This window comes from Branchiostoma belcheri, unplaced genomic scaffold (assembly GCF_001625305.1).
Source record: "Branchiostoma belcheri isolate BF01 breed outbred unplaced genomic scaffold, Haploidv18h27 scaffold39, whole genome shotgun sequence".
Classification (NCBI taxonomy): Eukaryota; Metazoa; Chordata; class Leptocardii; order Amphioxiformes; family Branchiostomatidae; genus Branchiostoma; species Branchiostoma belcheri.
The window spans coordinates 2,809,000-2,831,684 of record NW_017804009.1 but is presented as its reverse complement, the minus strand read 5'-3'; the positions used below and the strand labels follow the sequence as shown (position 1 = coordinate 2,831,684).

General features: G+C 40.5%; 2 protein-coding genes across 3 annotated transcripts in view; one reads left to right on the top strand and one right to left on the bottom strand.

The window, feature by feature from the left end:
• Positions 1–392: 392 nt before the first annotated feature.
• LOC109476725 lies at positions 393–4,439 on the top strand (the record flags this gene model as incomplete). Its single annotated transcript, XM_019777728.1, has 8 exons — positions 393–437; positions 627–819; positions 1,135–1,323; positions 1,852–2,480; positions 2,586–2,808; positions 3,160–3,331; positions 3,707–4,138; positions 4,334–4,439. Coding segments are annotated over exons 1-8 (1,989 nt in total), but the record flags the coding sequence as incomplete, so codon positions are not given.
• Positions 4,440–11,891: 7,452 nt separating this feature from the next.
• LOC109476808 (interferon-related developmental regulator 2-like) overlaps positions 11,892–22,685 on the bottom strand; it is a 21,229-nt gene continuing 10,435 nt past the window's right edge. Inside the window, exons 7-14 of one of the 2 annotated variants that reach the window (XM_019777829.1) lie at positions 21,108–21,265; positions 18,976–19,026; positions 18,261–18,439; positions 16,559–16,667; positions 15,061–15,195; positions 14,142–14,270; positions 13,517–13,609; positions 11,892–12,593 (exon numbers count right to left, since the gene is read on the bottom strand). In XM_019777829.1, coding sequence (XP_019633388.1) covers positions 12,513–12,593; positions 13,517–13,609; positions 14,142–14,270; positions 15,061–15,195; positions 16,559–16,667; positions 18,261–18,439; positions 18,976–19,026; positions 21,108–21,265 — 935 coding nt within the window. In that variant the 3' untranslated portion in view covers positions 11,892–12,512. The remainder of the gene's footprint in view (positions 12,594–13,516; positions 13,610–14,141; positions 14,271–15,060; positions 15,196–16,558; positions 16,668–18,260; positions 18,440–18,975; positions 19,027–21,107; positions 21,266–22,685) is intronic. The other variant, XM_019777830.1, reaches the window with a different exon arrangement.

The window sequence follows — 22,685 nt, the reverse complement described above, 5'->3', positions numbered from 1 at the left end:
TCCCACGGTCATTACAGATGAGCTACCGAAGGAGGACACACCCTACAAGAACAACAGTGTAACCCTTGCTCCAGTTCCTACCCAGAAAGTGTCAAAATGAAGCTACCGTGACTGAATTAAAAGGTACGTGTCTGCCAGTTTACAATAAGTAAGGCTAAGATTTTTGTAGATTTTTGTCTTACGCCCAGTCCAATGTTTTTTACACAGTTATTTCTCATGATGGGCTCTGTCACTGCTGATTTGTTGACTTAGTCACTTTGAGGTCCAGGGCATCAGGTTGGTGTGACATATAAAATGATAAGATTGCCGTTCTGTTTAGGTGTCAGGACACAATGGGAAGAAAGCTGAGACACGTGCTGATTTTCCTTCTCATCATCCTGAAGGAACAGAACATGCCAGAAACTGCCTGCATCTGTAGTCCATCATCATATTGCAGGGTCAGTCAGGGTCTCATTAGCATCCCTCAAAACCTCGAAACATCCATCTCTGTGTTAACTCTAAGAATTAACTATATTAAAACTATAAAACAGTCTGATCTGTTACGGTATAAGAATTTGGGTATCGTGTGCCTCAAACACAACCAGATAACAAAGATTGAAGCTGGCGCATTTGCAAATCTGCCCCAGCTACAAAAGTTGTGGCTGTCCATTAACAACATAACTACCATCCACCCTGGTACATTTGCAAATCTGCCCAAGCTACAACTGTTGTGTCTGAATCGCAACCAGGTAACTACCATCCCTTCTGATACAGTTTCAAATCTTCCCCAGCTACAAATGTTGGACCTGGGCAGCAACCAAATAGCTACCATCGATCCTGGTGCACTTGCAAATCTTCCCCAGCTACAACAGTTGTGGCTTGGAGACAACCATATAACTACCATAGATTCTAGTACACTTGCAAATCTTCCCCAGCTACAAATGTTGCGGATGTACGAAAACCAGATAAGTACCATCCCTTCTGGTACATTTACAAATTTTCCTCAGCTACTATGGTTGGTCCTAAACAACAACCAGATAACTACCATCGATACTGGTACATTTGCAAATCTACTCCAGCTACAAAGGTTGTACCTTGAGTACAATCAGATAACTGTCATTCCTTCTGGTTCATTTGCAACTCTGCCCAAGTTAGAATACTTGGGACTATACAACAACCAGATAACTACCATCGTTCCTGGAACATTTGCAAATCTGCTCCAGCTACAAAGGCTGCTCCTTCATTACAACCAGATAACTGCCATTCCTTCTGGTTCATTTGCAAATCTTCCCAAGCTACAAATGTTGTGGCTGAGAGACAACCGGATAGCTACCATCCATTCTGGTGCATTTGAAAATCTGCCCCTACTAAAATGTTTGACAATTCAAAACAACAACATGTCGGCCATTCCTCTGTCAGTCTTCGGCCTGTTCCCATCTAATATCACCATAGAACTTGGCGGGAACCCCTGACAGTGTGACTGTCGCATGGCTCCCGTCAGACTAATCCATGCATTTAAGGACCAGATAATTTGTGCCCAATCCGCCAAACTTCAGGGACAGAAGCTTGTAGATGTCAATCCGGAAGAATTGGTATGTGAAGCGTCAACCATACCAACATTGTCTCCCTCTATCCAAGTAACCTCTTACAATCCTCACAGATACTTTATACCCAATGCTGACTTACCAGCAAGTCCTGCAGGCAAAACAAAAGCAACACCAACTTCACCCCATCGCAAAACAGAAACTGCTCCGAATCCCCCCCTACTTGTTCTCATTGGCTCTATCTGTGGTTCAGTTGCTGGTACGGCTCTAATTGGCACCTTCTTGGCTGTAATTTTGAACAAAAGGAGGACCAGGAATCCTCCATTAGGGCTGAATCCCGGTGTTGTTGGGAACAACACAAACACAGCAGCGTCTGTAGTGGGCAGTGGTCATGGTCAGGCAGGGCAGGGTCAGTCTCAGGCCAACACTGAATCCACCACAAACACAACAGCTACTGTAATGGCCAGTGATGATGATCACCAGTATGAAAATATTGACAAGCCCCGTGTCAAAACAGGGCAGGGCCAGGCTAACATTCAATCTCTGAACATTGGGAATCTATCCCATAACAAAGTGCTAGCTTCCCTAAAGCCAAATCTTATGTATGCTGGTAACACAGCAGTTGCTGTAATGGCCAGTGGTGATGATCACCAGTATGAAAATGTTGACTGCCCACGTGTTAAGATAGGGCAGGGTCAGTCTCAGGCCATTGTTCGATCCCACACAAACACCACAGCTACTGTAATGACCAGTGGTGATGATCAGACAGGGCAGGGTCAGTCTCAGGCTAACACTGAATCCAACACAAACTCCACAGCTGTATGCATGTATGCAGGTGAAGGAAACGCAGCAGTTTCTGTAATGGCCATTGGTGATGATCACCAGTATGAAGATATTGACAACCATCATGTTAGGAGAGGGAAGGGTCAGTCTACCAACATAAACACCACAGCTACTGTAATGACCAGTGGTCATAATCAGGCAGGGCAGGGTCAGTCTCAGACAAACACTGAATCCAACACAACCCCCAAAGCTACTGTAATGGCCAGTGGTCATGATCAGGCAGGGCAGGGTCAGTCTCAGACAAACACTGGAATCTCGGATGCTAGAAATCTGTCTTATGGCACAGGGCAGACTGCCTCGCAGCTGAATTCTCTGTACAAGCACAAAACAGCTACTGAAATGGACACTGAATCCAACACAAACACAACAGCTACTGTAATGACCAGTGATCATTATTACCGGTGTGAAGATATTGACGGCAATAGCGTTAAGACAGAACAGGGTCAGTCTAAGACTATCACTGAATCCAACACAAACACCACAGCTACTGTAATGACCAGTGGTGAAGATAATATAGGGCAGGCTAACGCTCAATCTCCGACGATTGCAAATATGTCACGTAACGAAGTGCTAGCTGCCTTACAGCCAAACCCCATGTATGTAGATGTAAAAACGCCACCTAAGGACCCAACATCTACAGAAATGGCCAGTGGTCATGATCAGACAGGGCAGGATCAGTCTCAAACTAATATTCAATCTCTGAAAGTGGGGGATTTATCATATGACGAAGTGCTAGCTGCCTTACAGCCAAACACTATGTATGTAGATGTTGAACATAATTATTCTGAGACAGGGCAGGGTCAGTCTCAGGCTCTCTGTGAATCCAACCCAAACACCACAGCTCCTGTATTGACCAGTGGTCATGATCAGACAGGGCAGGGTCAGTCTCAGACCAACACTGAATCCAACCCAAACACCACAGCTCCTGTATTGACCAGTGGTCATGATCAGACAGGGCAGGATCAGTCTCAAACTAATATTCAATCTCTGAAAGTGGGGGATTTATCATATGACGAAGTGCTAGCTGCCTTACAGCCAAACACTATGTATGTAGATGTTGAACATAATTATTCTGAGACAGGGCAGGGTCAGTCTCAGCCTCTCGGTGAATCCAACCCAAAAGCCACAGCTACTGTAATGACCAGTGGTCATGATCAGACAGGGCAGGGTCAGTCTCAGACCAACACTGAATCCAACACAAACTCCACAGCCACTGTATTGACCATTGATCATTATTACCGGAATAAGGATTTTGAAAAGAATTATTTTAAGACAGGGCAGGGTCAGTCTCAGGCCAACACTGAATCCAGCACAAACACCACAGCTCCTGTATTGACCAGTGGTCATGATCAGACAGGGCAGGATCAGTCAGGAGCTAATATTCAATCTCTGAAAGTGGGGAATTTATCACATAACGAAGTGTTAGCTGCCTTACAGCCAAACCCGATGTATGTAGATGTAAAAACGCCACCTAAGGACCCAACATCTACAGAAATGGCCAGTGGTCATGATCAGACAGGGCAGGATCAGTCTCAAACTAATATTCAATCTCTGAAAGTGGGGGATTTATCACATAACGAAGTGCTAGCTGCCTTACAGCCAAACCCGATGTATGTAGATGTAAAAACGCCACCTAAGGACCCAACATCTACAGAAATGGCCAGTGGTCATGATCAGACAGGACAGGATCAGTCTCAAACTAATATTCAATCTCTGAAAGTGGGGGATTTATCATGTGACGAAGTGCTAGCTGCCTTACAGCCAAACACTATGTATGTAGATGTTGAACATAATTATTCTGAGACAGCGCAGGGTCAGTCTCAGGCTCTCGGTGAATCCAACCCAAAAGCCACAGCTACTGTAATGACCAGTGGTCACGATGTGACAGGGCAGGATCAGCTAGGGCAGGGTCAGTCTCAGACCAACACTGAATCCAGCACAAACACCACAGCTCCTGTAATGACCAGTGGTCACGATGTGACAGGGCAGGATCAGTCTCAAACTAATATTCAATCTCTGAAAGTGGGGAATTTATCACATAACGAATTGCTAGCTGCCTTACAGCCAAACCCTATGTATGTTGATGTAAAAACACCACAAAAGAAACCAACATCTACAGAAATGGCCAGTAACCATGATCAGGCAGGGCAGGGCCACTCTTAGGCTTATGTTTAATCTCATCTGGTATATTCACTCTTAGTACATAAGTAGTTCGTGGGTTGTGAATAATTACAGTTCAAAACTTGTTGTTGTAATAGGCCAAGTGGACACCAGATGATATGTTTGAATACTTAAATAATCATTTTAATACTAACCATGTAAATTACATTACTTAAGAGAAATGCAAACTATGTGGAGTTAAATAGTATCCAAAGTTGTTTAGGGGCTTAAAATTTCTGAAACTAAAATTCTTTATGAGACTCCTTCATACGTTATTTCTTAATGGCATAAGAATTGTACACAAATTTAGATGTTAGATTTAGCATTTGCGTATTAAAATAAACCGTTATCGTACTGACATATCCTTGTACAACTAAGAACAGGGAGCGTGTGTTTGGCTATGCACAATCCGAGTTTAAAAAGTGCAAATGATACAATTTTTCATACTGCATCCGCTACATAGTGATATAGTCAACATTGCTTTTTAAAAATAAATGTTGTCCTCACATAAGTAAAGTCATCATCGCTGCTGGGGTTTTTAAATATGATTGTTGCCTTCATACAAGTAATACCAACAGTACTTTCCACTGTTTGTACATGTACTATAATGCGACGAATTTAAAACAGAGTCAGTCAGAGCAAAAATTGGCTGGTGACTTAAATTATGATACGATTGTTTTACCCATGCATATTATATGCATATATGAATGCTCAGTACATTATTTAAATGGGCATTTTATGGAATCATGTATACTTTAAAAAATAAAATCATGCACTGACCCTACCCTTTAATTTCTAATTCTTGAGTGAGAAGCTCTAGCGGTTACGTAACAAATTGCAGGTTTCAGTGTTGCTCAATGTTTTATAATGAGCCAGTTTTCAAGCTCTTTTCTACTACTAGGTTAATGGTCACATTAATGTGACTAGATTTCTTCAGAGTTGTTACAGTTTTTCCATCCATCAATGCAGTGGTTTGATTAAAGGTTTGAAATTTAATGTTTGAATTACAAACTAGCCCAGTGTGTTGACTTCATGGCCCCTATCATGCCATTTGGGGCTATCATAGGATGCCTTGGTGTATTTTTATTACTCCGTGAAGGAGGTCAGGACCTCCGGACGGAGTGTTGTAATCGGCTGATTTTTCATGTTCGCAGTCAAAACACTGGGTTCTCTTTGTGTAATCGGCACGCAATTTTATACGCCGTCTGCGGGCATGCCCGTGTTGATGCACGAATGTGTATTTTTGCCGTTGCTGCTTTCGCGGTCAATGTAATATCGCAGACGCACCCCTACAATTACGAGGCGAATTGGAATGGTCCAGAAAAACGCGTTGTTTGGAATAGCAGTGGGGTTCAAAAAAGTTCATGCAGATACGGGGTGGTTTTTATAAGTGGTTCCAGATGTTTTTGCCCATGGTTAAGAGATGCCAAGTTTTTTGGAAGATGTTCGCAGCCAAAACGCATTCTTCCGTACGTCGCATTTCTGTGTAATTTCGCATGTGGTGTTGCATTATGTCCGGGATGATGCACGTCTTTTTATTTTTACCGTAGCTGTTTTGATATTGGAGTAAATGCTTATTTTCGAAACATCCCCATTTCTTTGAAATGGTTTCGTCCGTTTATGCAACTGTTACTGCGCTAATGACGACCAGTCGCGCTGTCCTGATACACCGCGAATGTGCGAGTGTTCCCTGTAGACAGTCCCGGGAGTCATTTTTTTGCACATTCCAGGAGCCAAACCAAAATACGTTCATGAACCGAGTCCAAAAAACCGAAACGTGAAAATCGGATGATCGGACCTGATGTACATTTCTCTTTCTATAGATTGTACACACAATACACACATCTTTAGATAATCTGGCCATGGCAGGTTAAAAAAAAGTAACCCTGAATCATACTAGATTAGCGTAAATGCATGTTAATGCGTTCAAAACAAGAAAAAATTGTTTCCGGGTATTAATCTCTTGAATCACGGCGCTGAATATTGACGCAAAAATATTTCGGGCATCGCGCGCCCTTCCCGCGTCACGTGTAGGCATCTCGCATCTCTGATTGGTTGTTGCGTCTTAAGATGACTGAGCCGACGCGCGTTTAAACAATTTTTCTTTGTTCGATTTATCACACTTCACAGAGAATTGTCGCCAATGGCTACTTCTTTTGTTGCAATATATAATACTTCACGGAGAATTGTCGCCTATGGCTTCTTGTTTTTTTCTGCGCTGTCGCTTCATAGTTTTCTTAAAAAATCAGAGAAATCAACAAATCAAACTGGTGTGGCCTAAAGACATAAATGCCTGAGAGATGCTCTGTTACTTCCCCACGTCAACATTACTTAAGATCCCATCACAGATATAGATCACACATTTCATTATGGGTTCACCACACCACGAAGTGGTGTGGTGAAACCATATTGCTTTTTCTGATGTTTCTTCTCCTCCTCCTCCTGCCATTTTTAAATGGATTCAGCTTCTTCATTTTAGGGCCTAAGGTCCTGAAATTTGGTATGGAGGTACAGTGGGCAAATACCCCTAGGCGTTTTTTAAATGTTTGTGATACAGGCTTTTAGAATGGTTTTATTTGAGTTTTTTGGCTGTATTATAGCTAATGTATTACTGTGTTAGTGTGCCATGTTTACCACGTCTGGGCATGAGTCATCACAATGGAATGCAGGGCATCAACCAATAGGCATGCAGCTTTCCTCTATACTTCTTGCTGATTGGCTGTTGGAATTTAACTTGATTAACACCTGCACACTGAGCATTTCCACCTGCACAGAGCATTTCTTGCTGATTGGCTGTTGGGATTTAACTTGATTAACACCTGCACAGAGTATTTCCATACTGACAGTATGTCTTTATTCAAGTGTTTTGGTGTTTTGGTAGGTATTTCAAGCTTTTCTGCTCCAGCATTGGAATGCGGGGCATGAACGTTTTTTTTTTATTTGAAAATCAACAGTTTGCATTATGCAATTAAAAATCCTAACCAATAAAGTAGGGAATAGCTATCCAACTGTTGTTTTAGTTGTATGTTACTTCATATTATAGTTATATCAATGTAAATCATTGTTTTCCCTTGTGTTTCTGATTCTTTCCCTGCCATGTGGTAAAATGTGGTGAACCCATCGCTGTATTTGCTCCAAAGCAAATATTGGCCTTTCTAGTTGTTATCTCCTTTTTCATGAACGTCTTGTGAGGGAAAATGTACCTTTTTCACCATGTTATGTATCTTCTGTGTATTAAAGAGAATTTTGCGCGAAAAATGAGTCAGTTTCATTGTGTTTTTAAAATATATTTGTTAATGGTATAAAGTATAAGAAGAGAGTTTTTGATCAGTGAAGAATGTAGTGTTATTTGTAGTTTTATATTAATTATAATCCACCTTTGCTCGTTTTGATCAATAATTATTTTCGAGGTTAGAGTAAATAGATACATGTAGTTTGGAAATACTACTTTTTTTTATAGATCTTTGCTTCATGTAATGTAAGCAAGCAGATGTTAAAGAGCAGTTGTGTAGGCGATTGTTATTATCAATTTCAAATGGTGTTGCTGTTTTACAGGTAGCGTTAGTGATTACTCAGTATTTAAGCCGACATTGGTAAGCTACTGACATTTTAACCTTTGCTGAAAGACATCAGCAACAACCTTTGTTGAAAGACATCAGCAGGCCCTGCCAGGAAACTGGGAGGACGTCGGAGCGTACCCGATCTGCCCACACTGAAGACGAGGAGGGAGGAGGCAGCAGTGCACCTGTTTGCGAGATGACCACCCCCTAAACGACTTGGTTCCGCCCACTAGGTCTGCAGCAACTGGACAGTCCCTGAGAAACAGAGAGGATCAGTCTGCCTCCAGCTCCCACTGCGCAATTCCTTCTTGCACTGCTATCCGGTTGTACAACAACAGACCAACACTTGATACACAGTAATCACTTTGTATATATGTAATGCTAAGTGTGTTCGCTTTGCTTTTATGGATCGATTTAGGTTGTAATTGAGATGCTGTTTTTTTTAAAGATATTCTACGTGTAACGTTACTTGTAATGTAAAATTTTGTGATGTGTACATTGATTCATGAATTATGTAACGAGGACGTAATTCGGTCAATTTTTGCCCGGGAGCTCCTTTGGACTTTTAATAAACTTGAAACGTTCATTGGAGAAACAGAGAGGTCTCTAAAAACCAGGTTTCAAGAACATACACGGCCTAGCTCTGCCAGTTCAGAGGTGTCACAACACATCCACATAGAGTCACCCGGACATTTTGTTTCACTTGACACTGTAAGGATTTTAGACACTGAACAAGACTATTTCTTGAGAGGGGTGAAGGAAGCCATATACATCAGGGCCCATCACCCTACATTGAACCGCGACGGGGGACGACATCGTCTACCAGGTACTTTTGACCCAGTGGTGACGTCACACTTCAAAGAAGCCACGTGACAAGCTTCACTAGGTCAGTCTACTGAGGAAGACCAGAGTGACCGGTCGAAAGCTCTAGGTGAGAGAATTGTTTTGGGTTGGACCAAAAGTTTAAACATATTTCATATAAAATTTTCATTTTCTCATCTTATGCTTACCACAGCTAAATTCAATCCACATCGCAAAACCTTGTCTAATATTTCAGTTTAATAAGTACTCTGACATGACATACACAATGTATAATCATCACAATAAAGTTATGTCTAATTTCTTATTTCATTTGGTGCCAACATTGCAAGCTCACATGGAGATTCAATTTTACATAATTTGTCAAAGTCCAAACCCTAAAAATTATAGCGTATGATTATGAATTATGAAAGGGAATTGTGACAGGACTCAATGCTGTTTGGATTGATAACTAATATCAACAGTTACATGTTAACATGGATGACTCTTGCAGTACAATGTATCTTTATAACAGCAGCAAACGCATGAAAAATCTTAATTCACAATTCAGCATGCAGTTAAATTGTCCCCTTTTGCAAGCTTCATGAAGCACCATTAAAATGACAACTTATTTGCAACATAACTTTGGTGTTTTGATAAAATATCGTTCAACCAACTAAACTGGAACAAAACATTTACAGCATTTGTAGAGTTGCAAAAGCCTTGTACATGTAAGGCCACACCACTTCAAATTCTTGGTTAACGAATTTTCCTAGAAAAATAATGGAGCGGGCGGGCGGGCGAAAAAAAAAAAACAGGCGTAGGCATCCTATTATGGCCAAAAATGGTACGATAGGAGCCATGAAGTCAACACACCAGGCTGGTTCAAAATATAAACAATGAATTTTGAACTTTTAATGATACCACTGCATTGAAAGATTGAATAACTGTAACAACTAGGAAGAAAAGGACTGTTTTCAACTGTTCAGGGCAAAATATGAGTATTTTTCAGTTGATTCTGATTTTTTTTTTTGCAAATTAGAAAAAAAAGAACTGGGCAAATCCGTTAACCAAGAAATTAAATTGGTGTGGCCTAAACTTGTGCAAAAAAAATAATTTCATCATACAAGGACAATCTGGTACATGATAGGTGTGCATTCAATTGAAAGAAGCAACTCAATTATGATTACTGGCAAATTCTCTTAACTTATGCATTTCTGGATCAACTACAAAATTGCATGTGTAGACAGCTGAAACTTTTCTTGATAAAACCAAGGACATTATAGGGCTATAACCTAGCAAAAGTCAATACAACCCAAGTTCTTTTATATTCTGTATGTTGTGTTTGGGAGGACAACTTGTAAAGGTGTCAATGCACCTGTTTTGTCCTCCCTTCCACTTGTATATCTGGTGGTAAACTCAAATTAACAAATAAACAAGTTACTCTGCCACAAACGAAATGCATGCAGAAGTGAAAACATGTAACAAAATTCCAAGCATTGCTTTATCAATCCTAATACATATATTATATTTTTCAAACAAGTGCAAATTAAACAATCAACAAGTTACCTCTGTTCGATAAAAGTACAATACTGCCTTGCCATTCGTATGTCACCATATGTGTACATATATGTATATGCAGTGAGTCTCTGTTCATTGTTACACATACAAAAATCAAAACTATGGATGCTTGTTATATACTGCAACAGTATGTAGAAATGTATCTAAATCAACCACACAAGGACCAACCCCACAACCAAGCAGACCTCAACTTAGCCTGGCAAATGCAGCCCTTCCACAGTCTAAAAACTCTTACAGCTACATGTACAGGCTAGGGTAGGGATGTAGCCTGGAAGCCAGACTGTTTCCAGGGCCTACACAGGGCAGCTCCTCAGATCCCTGGCAAACATGTTTAATTTTGCCACAGCCTTGACTTAGCGCCTGTGTAACAGTCTGGCCAGATGACATAAGAGCCCTGAATGTGGTTGTAAAATCAGGATCACAACATTTTGACTACTGCCATTGGTGGTAGCTAGAACACTCTTTTATGTAGGGTGCAGGGCTCTAGCCCGCTTTAATTTTTTCCCCTTCAGCCCAGGTTCTCAAATTACATGTAGGGGGGGGGGGCTGAGGCATGCTCACCCCAGAAATTTTGAAGCCTCAAAAAACTGTGATTTCCTGCAATTTGAGAGGCTAATCATGGGGTGAGAGTGGTTGTTGGTGGTCCTTTGGATGTTTTCATATTTTTAGTTTACACAAGTTTTTGGTCAATTTTGTCCATCAGGGTTGACAGATAAATATTTTCCCTCAAACGATCCAAAATTCTGGAAATTGATGGAAAAACTGGTACTGGCTAAGCCCTGGTAGGGTGTGGTCCTGAACAGTTTTCTGTATCTGGTTTCCATTTCTTACCTACAACTGTTTTTTTAGTCAAACTATAATTACAATGAACAACATACACCTTAAAATCTACCTTTAATCTGTAACTTTCACAATAGTACACCAAACAGTCATACATCTCTAAGTATGCTTATTTACATGCAGTATTTTGTATTGTAAACAATCTCAATCCTGGGAATAATAAATTTACTTTCACAAATAAATAAATCTTGCCCCTTAGTTAGTAAACAACAGTAAATAAGAGAGGGTATCCAGCAAGACCATGTTCCAAAATGTTGCTCACAATCTTTAACACGTGGCCCCTTTGGCAGATAAACTGTTGTTAGGCCACACCAATTTAATTTGTTGCTTCTCGGATTTTTTCAGAAAAAAATATGAAGCGACAGGGCGAAAAAAAAACAGGTCTAGGCATCCTATTATAGCCCCAAATGCTACAATAGGAGCCATGAAGTCAACACAAAAGGCTGGGTTAATATTTAAACACTGAACTTTCCTCAACTGTTGGGGACAAAATATGAGCATTTTAGTTGATTCAGAACCAGAATCTTTTTTTTTTTTGGAAATCAGAAAAAAACAAAGAGGCAAATCCGAGAACCAACAAATTAAATTGGTGTGACCTTAACAAGATAACATACTTAGATGAAATGCTTTGGTCAAAATCTTTGGTCAAATTGTACAGAAAAGCTGCTTGTAGGTGTTAGTTACATGTAGTAATAGTAAAAACAATACATGTATTGCAAATTAGCCATTATTTGCCAAGAGCCTTTAGAAACTGGTATTGCAGATACCACTGGGGTGTGGAAGAAAGTTGCCATGTTTATTGGTGGTACCAAAAAATAAAGGGACCCCTCACATAGCCTGTTTGGGGGCTCACTGAAATGCTTTAAGTATGAAATGATGATGAAAAAGTACTAACAATTTGCACTAAATGTTAGTATTTCCTAATCATGAATATTTTTGGCGATGCCTTAGGGGCGGAGGCATTTTTTTCACTTTGCTGCCCTGAAATTGCATTGGGTGCCTTTAACAAAAGCAGCATGTGTCATCAGACACTGCTGTTAAGTAACTGTACCACAAACACAGCAACTTTCTGTTCTATCAAGAAAATACAGAACGCTCGTGCAGATGTTTCCTGCACCGAACCCCAGGCAGTTACTACATTAGCAACCGCCTGACTTCCAGCACAGACCACTAGTTAGTGTAATAATTCTACAGGCTGACGTTGTGCTCATGCAGTGACAGTTCTCTTGTCACGCTGCTTGCTGCGGACCTTTGTTCTTGCCTTGAAAGCTGCAGAGTTGTACATGTGCTGCAAGGTAGAGAAGAGGACAGTTTCAGTGTGAGCCATCAGAATAACAGTACTTAGCTTTTTATACTAACAGACACCTTTAACCCAGTATTGACATCACATTTCAAAGAAGCCACGTGACTAGTCTCACTGGGTCAGTCTACTGAGGAAGACCAGAGTGACTGGTCGAAAGCTCTAGGTGAGAGAAAATTTTTTGTGTTGGATCAAAAGTTTTAACTCTAAACAAGTACTTGGCTTTGGCGTATTACTCTAGCACAGTGCAATTTCTCATGTTGTACTGAATATAGGGGTTTTCCTCTTAACAATGGTAATGTTTTTCACCTACTGACATTTTCATGTCTATCCGACACCTTCCTCAGACCTTCGGACTGGAGTACTGCTTCTCACCACTATATGTAGCCGATGTAGTTGGAGCTTTTGCAGTGAGAGCACAAACTTAACCAAATTAGGGAGCCTCAGTGTTCTCATTGCAAAAGCGCCACCTACATTTGCTACCTACAAATGCACAGCGGCAAGAAGCAGTACTCCAATCAGAAGCTCTGAGGAAGATGTCTGATAGAAACATTACTGGATTTGTAAGAAGAAAATCCCTATATTCTATGGCCTACCAAGCAGATGAAATTATTTTCAGACCCATATTGTACTGTATGCTTCATAACTGGAAGCAAACAACGTACTGTTCACTACAAAAACTGTATCCTATGACTGTAATATACTGTAAATCACTTAATATACGCAGTAGCAAAATTTCGCGGTCTGAGAAAAATGAACATGTTTGCGAAACTATATGTTTGCGGTGTTGGTAGGTGCAGCAAAAAGAAAGCTGGTGAATTATTTGTTCCCAGTAATAACCGTGAATATAAAAGTACCGCGAATATATAGTGATTTACAGTATACCAAACATGTGTATCAAGTTGGCTTACTCTCTCAAACCGGCTGATCTTATTCTGTTTGTTGTAGGCTGCTACGTCGATGGGGGCTCCCAAACTGAAGATGTCACGCAGGAGTTCATTCTCCTAAACATGGAAATTAAAAATATCAATGTTCAGTACAAGTCAACATATAAATGACAAACAAAACAGAATTCCAGCTAAAACATTTCAAACAGCTATCATTCAGTTGTTGGTATAAGTAGGAGATTTGGTACCCTTACATGCATAAGGTGCTCTTTTGACACATACATTTGTACACACTGTATTTGTCACAAATACAGGCTGATTTGAGCTTCTCGTGAATAAACAATGGCTTATATGAACATACAAAGGTAAAAAACAACAACATATAAAGCAACCTTCATAGTCCCATTTATTCAATGGGGATACAAGGGATCTGTATTTCCTGTTTCCCCACCCTAGCCTTTTGTTGTGTGGACTCCTGCAAGGGACATACATGTAAATTTTGCGAGCTGGATTATGGAGCTAGAAAAGGTCGATCGGCTCGAAAACCTGTTACTCACCGGGGTCCACACTGGTAGGGTCAGCAGTTTTTTCTAGGGTCGGTTGTGAAACGGGAAATAACACACACATAAGACTCACTAAAGACCCATACCTGTAAATGCTGGTTGACTCCAGCTCCCAGTGAGTCCTTGAAGGCCTCATACTGGCGTTTCTTCACCCAGCTGTCCAGGTAGATCTCCTCCACACTGAACCTCACCGTGTCGTTGGGAGCCTCGGCCTCCTAGAACACAAAACAGAACTAGTTCACTACTTTCATCCATAATGGGCAAGGCATCTGATGACATACAGTCTAAACTAAGACAGTACATGTATGTACTGAGCCACCAAATGATATACAAGTCATCCAGGACTCGCAACACCTACGTGCAACTTGCAATTTGCATGTGATTTTAAAATAAAAATATATGTAATAATTTGGACTGTACGTGTGGAATAACCAAACTGTGGAATACCTGGGCTGCTATATTGCTATTGCATTGCCACTATACTCATTTTAAAAGTGGTGTGTTTCTTTCCTATTTTCCCTGAAGATTTTTCTCAAGTGTATAGTTTGCAGGCATTTTCTTCCAGGTGCACTCACTACTGTGAAAAAAATTACCTTCATCATATTAAGTACATGGTGTTGGAGATTTTCATATGTATCCTGTTGTATATCTAGAGAAGACTGAAGGTTGAACTTTAAATTTTGCTTTTAGATTTTTTAAATTGCGTGTAAATTTTCTGCCAACATGCAATTTTGCATGTACATGTACATGCATAAAAGAAGTATTCAAGCCTTCGTCATTCCAAACAAAACGTTTTTAAACTTAAAAGTCAGAGAAAGAGAGGGAGAGAGAGATTGAGACAAAGACGAAAAGAGAGAGGGAGTAAGAGAGAGAGATAGAGGGAGAAAGAAAGAGGGAGAGAGAGGGAGACAGAGATAGAGAAACAGAGAGAGAGAGAGACAGAGAGAGAGACAGAGAGAGAGAGACAGAGACAGACAGAGAGAAAGAGAAACAGAGAGTTCGTACCTCCACTCCTCTGAGGATGTCCCTGAAGCTGGAGCGTTGTTTTCTCTTGTCGTTCTTGGCGATGTACTTGACGCTCTCAGTGGCCAGCTGCTTCAGACGGGCACACAGCGAGTCCAGGTCAGCACCCAGGAAATCCTGGTAAAACATGGCAACATGTGTGATTATCTAACTGATGTAGGAAAACTGGCTTAGCAACATTTGATCGAAAGCAAAGCACTGGTACATGCATGTAAGGCCAGTGGTTTGTTTCTTCTCAATGTTTTTTAGAAAAAATATGAATTAATGCGGTGAAAAACAAAAACAAAACAGATCTAGGCATCGTATCATATGAAAAGCTATGACAGGAGCCATGATATCAATGTCAACATATCAGGCTGTTTTTTTAAAATTTCAAATAATGAATTTTAAAATTATTATTTTATGAAATATACTCATATTTTGCTCCCAACAGTTCAGGGAAGTCTTTTTCATCCTAGTTGTTACAGTTATTCCATCTTCCAATGCAATGGTATCATTAAAAGTTCAAAATTCATTGTTTAAATTTTGAACCAGCCTGGTGTGTTGACTTCATGGCTCCAATCGTACCATTTTGGGCCATAATAGGATGCCTAGGCCTGTTTTTATTTTTATTTTTTTTGCCCGCCCGCTCCATTATTTTTCTAGAAAAATCCCTTAACCAAGAAATTAAATTGGTGTGGCCTTATAAGGGATTCCAGTCTAGAAACAAGAAAATTGAAGGAAAAAAAATGATAAAAAAGAACCACATTTCTTCAGGGCTCTGGCTTGTTTTTCTGTCAATTGCAAAAACTTTGCTGCATGTAATGGAAATTATTTTAAACCACTCCATCAACCTTGATGGACAAAATACACAAAAAATCTTGGGTAAAACTATAAAAACATGCAAAGGACAACCAACAATCACTCTCAACCCCCCGATTTGCCTCTCAATTTGTGGGAAATTGCACTTTAAAGGCTTGACAATCCAAAATCCTAGATTGCAAGCACTCCTCCCTGAGGTCCAATCATGAACCTGGGCTGACGGAAAAAAATTTTGAGCTGGCCTGTGCTTCTTCAATCTAACCATTGATGCTATTGGCTATACTATGGACCTATACCATTATTACGTCACAGTTTGTTTACCGCAATGAATGCCGGTCAATCGACGTTCATATTGTACAGGGGTGCGTATAGCGCTGTGTGTGTTTGTGTAGCGTTAGCCTAATAATATAAGGCTTTTAATACAGTACTACTTTCGTCTAATGTCACAACTAAATCACCCATGCGGCATGTAATGCTGTGTCAACACAACTAGACGCAGCAAAAATCAGACATACCTTATTTTGAAAACTTTGAAATGATCTTTATTCTTTAGTTTAACTGACAGTTCTAGAATAATGGTGTAGGTCCATTGGCTATACTATTGAGTACTTCTAAACCATGTACTGGTTTCTGTCCCTAGATGTTTAAAAAAAAAAGTCCTCTGTGCCCAACACCGTACCTCGTCCTCGGCCCGTGCTAGTTCATACAGCAGTGCGATGGCCTCGCCCGCCGTGATGCGCATGTTCACGTCATCACTCTGTAACAGCTGGGGCAGCTTGGGAAGGTGGCTGCAACACGGCATTATGGGAACATTAGGACCAGAAAGGGACAGTTCTAACATGGACATCATAATTATAAATGATGATATAAAAATTAAAATATGTTACATTATGTTGTTTGATTATAGGAATGACATCCTCTGGGAACTGCAAAACTGATTCAAGTGTGTGAAAAAAAACCCTGCCGAACCTAGCCTTTTTGTGATCGACTGACAAATCCTCCGTGAGTCTGAATTCTGAAATGTCATTCAACGCATTTTCAGAAGCAATGTTTTCTTTAGTAAATAAGGTAAAATATTTGTCCACAAGCAGACAGGCAGATGGGTTCTTGAAACAGTCCCAATGCATTGTTAAACTTTATTATCATATAGCCAGGTGACGTTGACCAATCAGAAGGCTCCATTCCACATTCCTTATGACGCCGTAATGTCACAAATAGAGTCAAAATCGGGTATTTATTCATCGCAATCCATACATTAAACAACTCAAATAATCACCCACAGAACAGGGCTCTAGTTCTAAAAAATCCAAAAATAACTTTAGTTGTGTTCCAATGACCTCGGCTGACTCCCATAAGAACACCTGTTCCCTGCCTGTGACCCAGATAGAAGACATAGAACGTGAACTCTACCCAGTGACCTCAGGTGACTCCAGAGGGAACTATGTTCTTTGTTCTATTCAGCATGTGCATTGTATCACAATACTGCATCAGTTTGGATAGACTATCGTGTAAGCTATATGATAATAGTGTTAATGTCCCGCCCTTTCTCGGTGAATATGGTGTGATAAAGCCTTGTCAGTCGCTATAACCACCTCATAATTATTCTGTGGTTATAGCAACTGACAAGGCTTTATCACACCATATTCACCTCGGGGCGGGACATTAACCCTTAATTAATGACTGTTGGATCCTTCAAGAAGAAAATCCCTACCTACCGACCCTACTTTTTTCAGGACTGAAACCAGAAACACAAGTTGGGCATTAAAACTGTACAACTGGATAAATTACGTAGATTCTGTCCGGACGTTTCTCCCTCACTCTTCTTCAGCGTCACGTGATGAATAAATCAAGTTCATTTAGTGACTCAAAAGAAGAGTGAAGGATGTCACTTGAAACGTCCGGAAATAATCTCCTTAATTTACCCAGTAGTCAGGCTTTTAGCTAGGATTTTTTTGTTGGGCGTCCATTTTTTGCATTGTATGCTATGCTCAGCAAAGATGCACGGTGCACAAGCTTTTTAGGGGGCCTTTTTTGAAAGTCAAAATGCTCTCAAACACTACTTTTTGCATTTTGAGTTACAAATTTTGAGGAATTTGAGTTTTTTTCCTTCAGTAAACCATCATTTTTGTATTTATAGTAAGGCTGAAGGGAGGCATGTGTGCTTGGCAGGGGTTGGGAGTGGAAAAAAACAGGGCGTCTTTAGGGTGTCCTACCAAAAAGTAGGGCGTCCAATTTCTTAGTATTTTCAGTACAGGGCGTCCAAAAGACACCCTGGACACCCCCTAGCTAAAAGCCTGCCAGTAGTGGAGTTTAATTTCTCTTAAGATATTGTTTACCTTATTCAAAATCTAGAGAGACGTAATAAAAACTATGTTCCTTACGTTTTGACAAACTCCTGTACTTTAGAAGGTGGTGCTATGGACAGCAGCAGGGTCCATGCTGACAGAGCGGCGCAGTGCAGGGCCTGCAGCGCGGGACTGTGGGAAGGCGACGTGCCGTCACCCTTCAGGTACGCCGCGCAGAAGATCTTCTCCAGACTCGTCATGATGTCAACAACCTCCTGTGGAACGTAAAACACAATCAAGTGCTCGAATAAAAGCTCATCTGTGTTGGTACAATACATAGTTAGAAAGTTTAAGCTTGTTCCAACACAAGGAAAGAAGTCACCATAAATGTTCGGTTGATCCCGTCAACCTTCGTGTGAAAGTCATCACGCTTACGACTTCCGGAAAGTGATCAGTGATTGCATCACACATCTGACGAAAGTTGACTGGATCAACCGAAAATTTATGGTGAGTTCTTTCCTCATATTGGAACAAGCTTAAACTTTCTAACAATTTAGTGCCGTGAACCTAAACCCACATTTAGGTCCAGGCTTGGATTCAAGTCCAGAGGTTTAGGTTCAGGGCATATACATGTACAAAATACGGAAGGGACTTCTCAGTGAACATTTCCAAATGGAAAATGGCGAGAACTGCACTACCAGAGTTTAGAAACAAGATATGTTGTTTGCGGATATGTATCTTTGCATGTGAATGAAAATAAGTATTTTGAGCCCTGTGTATGCATGTATACATGACTGTTTTCAGTACTTACCTCCATGTCCCCTGCAGCTATGAAGCAGATGAGGCCCAGGGCTTGTGCACACTGTATTAGAGAACAGAAGTAGTTAATACGCATTGATCATGTGCAACCTGCCAATATATACAGAATACAACACGGGGTATTCCGGTATTGCCCTAGGTATTTTATTTATGTCATACCCATCCAAGAAAACACACCTTTCAATGCGAAATGAGCGAAAATTTGGTGTCCCTAAAGCCAAAAAAATGCAACAACATCAATTCCAACGCCCGAATTTTGTATTTGGATTTTCGAAAGCAATGCACGCGGTTAGGGCGAAACGCGTTTGACTTGTTATATGGTACATTTGGAAGCCCGGGCCGTACGTGATAAGAACCCCCGGGCCGTACCGCTAGTTATCACACAGGCTGGAACACCTGTATCGAACATAAGGCCATGTTGATTTGATTATATGGATGACATCCGCGCGCGCATGAATTTTCGGCCGTTTCCAAAAAAAAAAAAGTTTTCAACCACACTGTAAATCGTACAAAACAGTTGCAAAATGAGCAAAAATATACCATAAGTTAAAAAAAAAAAAAAACTATACCAATGTCGTAGAATGCCAAAATCAAACGAAAAAAGACGAAATTGTAACAGGGCTCGTGACTGCGACTGATTTGGTCGCATATGCGCCCAAAATTTTGACGGTGCGACTACATTTGAAATCACGGTCGCACGGTGCGCCAATAAAAATTTTAGCCTAATTTCATTCCATTGTCGGCACAATCTTGTGAATTGTCGATCTCGCCATGACGCCGCAAAGAAAACGCTGTCATTGGTAGAAAATCTGACACCCCACTGGCGTTTCACAGCAAAATTTTCATGTGAACAACTCCGAATGTCTTTGTTTACATCGTGAAAGCTCACCGATACTCCCGCCGGCCGCCCGCACCCGACCACATGGTCGCGGCATGACGCTAGTTTTCGGCAGCTCGGCGGAAAAATAATCCATCCCCAGAAGAAATGTTACGCATGAAAATAACAACTACAACTTGCTTTCCTCGTTATATGAGTTTTTGAGGCCGTAAAATGTTTAAAACCGTTGAAATTTGCTCGAAAAAACGGCTCGAAAATCTACGGCGAGACTGACAAAATGGCCGACGGTGTTTCACAACAACAGTGGTCAAAGGTCAAGATAGCATCCAAATGTACAAGATACATGTACTAAGTACATATTACAAGGTGCCAAAACGAAACTTTAAACGCATGAAAACATTTTTTTTCGGCTACAACTGAAATAAAAATTCACTTATATTTTTATAAGGTTAATTTTCAAACATTATTGAGAAATTTTCCGAATTTATTGGTATCTTGTGTTAGTGCGGTTGGATGCTGTGATTGTGAAGTCCCTAATAGTAATACATTGGGAGAATCAGATGAGATATTAAAGATTATCATGCTTAGTATCGCGACCCGAGTGTCTCTCAAAAATTGTTTTTGAGTGGAGTTTATAGACATGATCACTATTTTTATTTGTTCAGCTGTGTCAATATGTGATTTGTTTGGGAAATAGGATTTGGTTTAGTTTTTAATATATCAATGTCAGGTACACCTTTGGGAATAATTGCTCCAAGTTCCAGGTAGTAAATACATGTACATTTTGTATCATGTATTTTTCACTTGTTGAACTTGTGGAAGCACCGTTGGCCCCCGGTTAGGGGTCATCCGGGGAACCTATGCCCAATTTTTTCAAAACTAAGGATGCTGATAGAATTTTTTTTTAAGGAAATGTGATCTAGCTTAGTTTTTAATATATTAACACCTTTGCAATACAATATTTTTTGTTGGTGCGCCTAGATTTTAGCCTGTGCTCCTAACTTTTTATGGTTAGGAGCACAGTGCTCCTAGGTCAAAAAGTTAATTTGGAGCCCTGTGTAAAGAAATGAACTTGAAGACTATATTATTCGCCAAACCATATTCTGTGCCATTTGCTCAACCCTCATGACCACGTAGATTTCATAATGAAAAGAACTTTTTTTTTTTGCAAAACTTTTTTTTATTCGCACGCGCGCATGAGTTTTGGGGCTCCCGGAGGATGTCATCCATATAATCAAATCAACATGGCCTAATCGCGGCCCAGGTAGGACATAATAGGTACTTACAGCAGCTCTGGCAGTGGCTGCTGCAGACTTGTCGTTCATGATGGTGATCATGATGGGTTTCAGGCTGTTGTAGATCTCCTCACACCCCTCCCTGGAGCCCAGCTGGACACACAGCAGTGAGCCTACTGATGCAGCCAGGGCCTGCTCCTCACCCTTTCCTGGGGAAAAACACAGCATGGAACAAGGTATTCATTTATTTATCAAGTTTTACCACGTACAATATGCACTGTGGACGGTATGGCGAAACAGGTGTTTCTGACATGAAACACCTTTTCAAAGCTGCCATACCAATAAAATGACAAGACAATACAAAAAGTAATCAAATCACATAATACAATTTGAGAAACAGATAAATAAACTTAGAACTACAAGGCAAGTCAACTTATTAACATTGAGGGAGTAGTATTCGTGACAACAAATAACAACAGTTATATAGCCAGTAGTGATATCACAGTTAGCGCGGTCTTGTGGCCAGACAAGTAGCGCAACCACAAGATAACTGCCACGTACAAGGTTGCTCTAAACTGTAGGTTTGGCAAAATCTGCTGTACATAAATGAGGAGAGTTTCCTTTTAAAGGCAACCACATCAGTTAGGATTGAAGCCCTAATTCCTAACCCTCTAGTATCTGCATCAAGCTTATTCCAAATCGTTGTAACACGTGGTATAAACGAAGATGCAAAAGAGGATGAGTTGAAGCTGGTGTGATACGCCGAAGGGCGGTTATACCGGCTATACCGATACAGAAGAGTTCTAGTTTCTTGTATTACTGTGTTGTAATACAACAGTACAAGGTGAAGAAAAAGTTATGTGAGTTGTACAGGTAGATATAGGGAAGTAAATGAAACTTCCACCTTTACTAATTCAAAGACAATAAAATTTCAGTCAAATCATGTTTTTGAATGCTTCTGTATCTGTATTTGTATTGGTGTAACCGCCTTAGCTTTGCGGGCACGCGGCCATTGTCAAGTTAAAAGTTAGGCCTAGGAAAATAAATGTTGTGTTTCCTGTTTCCCGACCGACCCTAAAAAAACCGCCGACCCTAGCCTTATTTTTGTGTGGACCCCTGCATATTGCTGAACCAAAACATTTTGCACGACGCTACCGAGAGAATCGCTGTCATTGGTGGAACGTCGGGCGCCCAGCTAGCGTTTTGAAGTCGTGTAAACAACGCTAATAATTTGTCTGATTTGTTTGTAAAACAAAGCCATCGACTCCGAAAATAAGTTTAAAAGCCGATACATTTACGAACTAATCGTAGAAAATTCCCTACCGTACTGCACCATCAGCATGCGGCGGCCGCAAAAATTCGGCAACGCGAAAGAAAAATGTCTGGTCCATGATAGCAGTATTTCTCATAAAAATAATGTATATGATTTATTTTTCCCCCTTTGTCGGTCTTTTAGTCCCAAAACGTCTAAAAAAGCGGAAATTTGTCCATAAAACCGGACGAGGAAAGGTAGCTATCGACGTAAACAAATTATAAGCACATGGCGAAAATCAGCAAAATCGGCAACGGGACAGAAAAATGCCTGGTTCATTTATCGATATTTACCATGAAAATGTCGTCTGTGGTGTA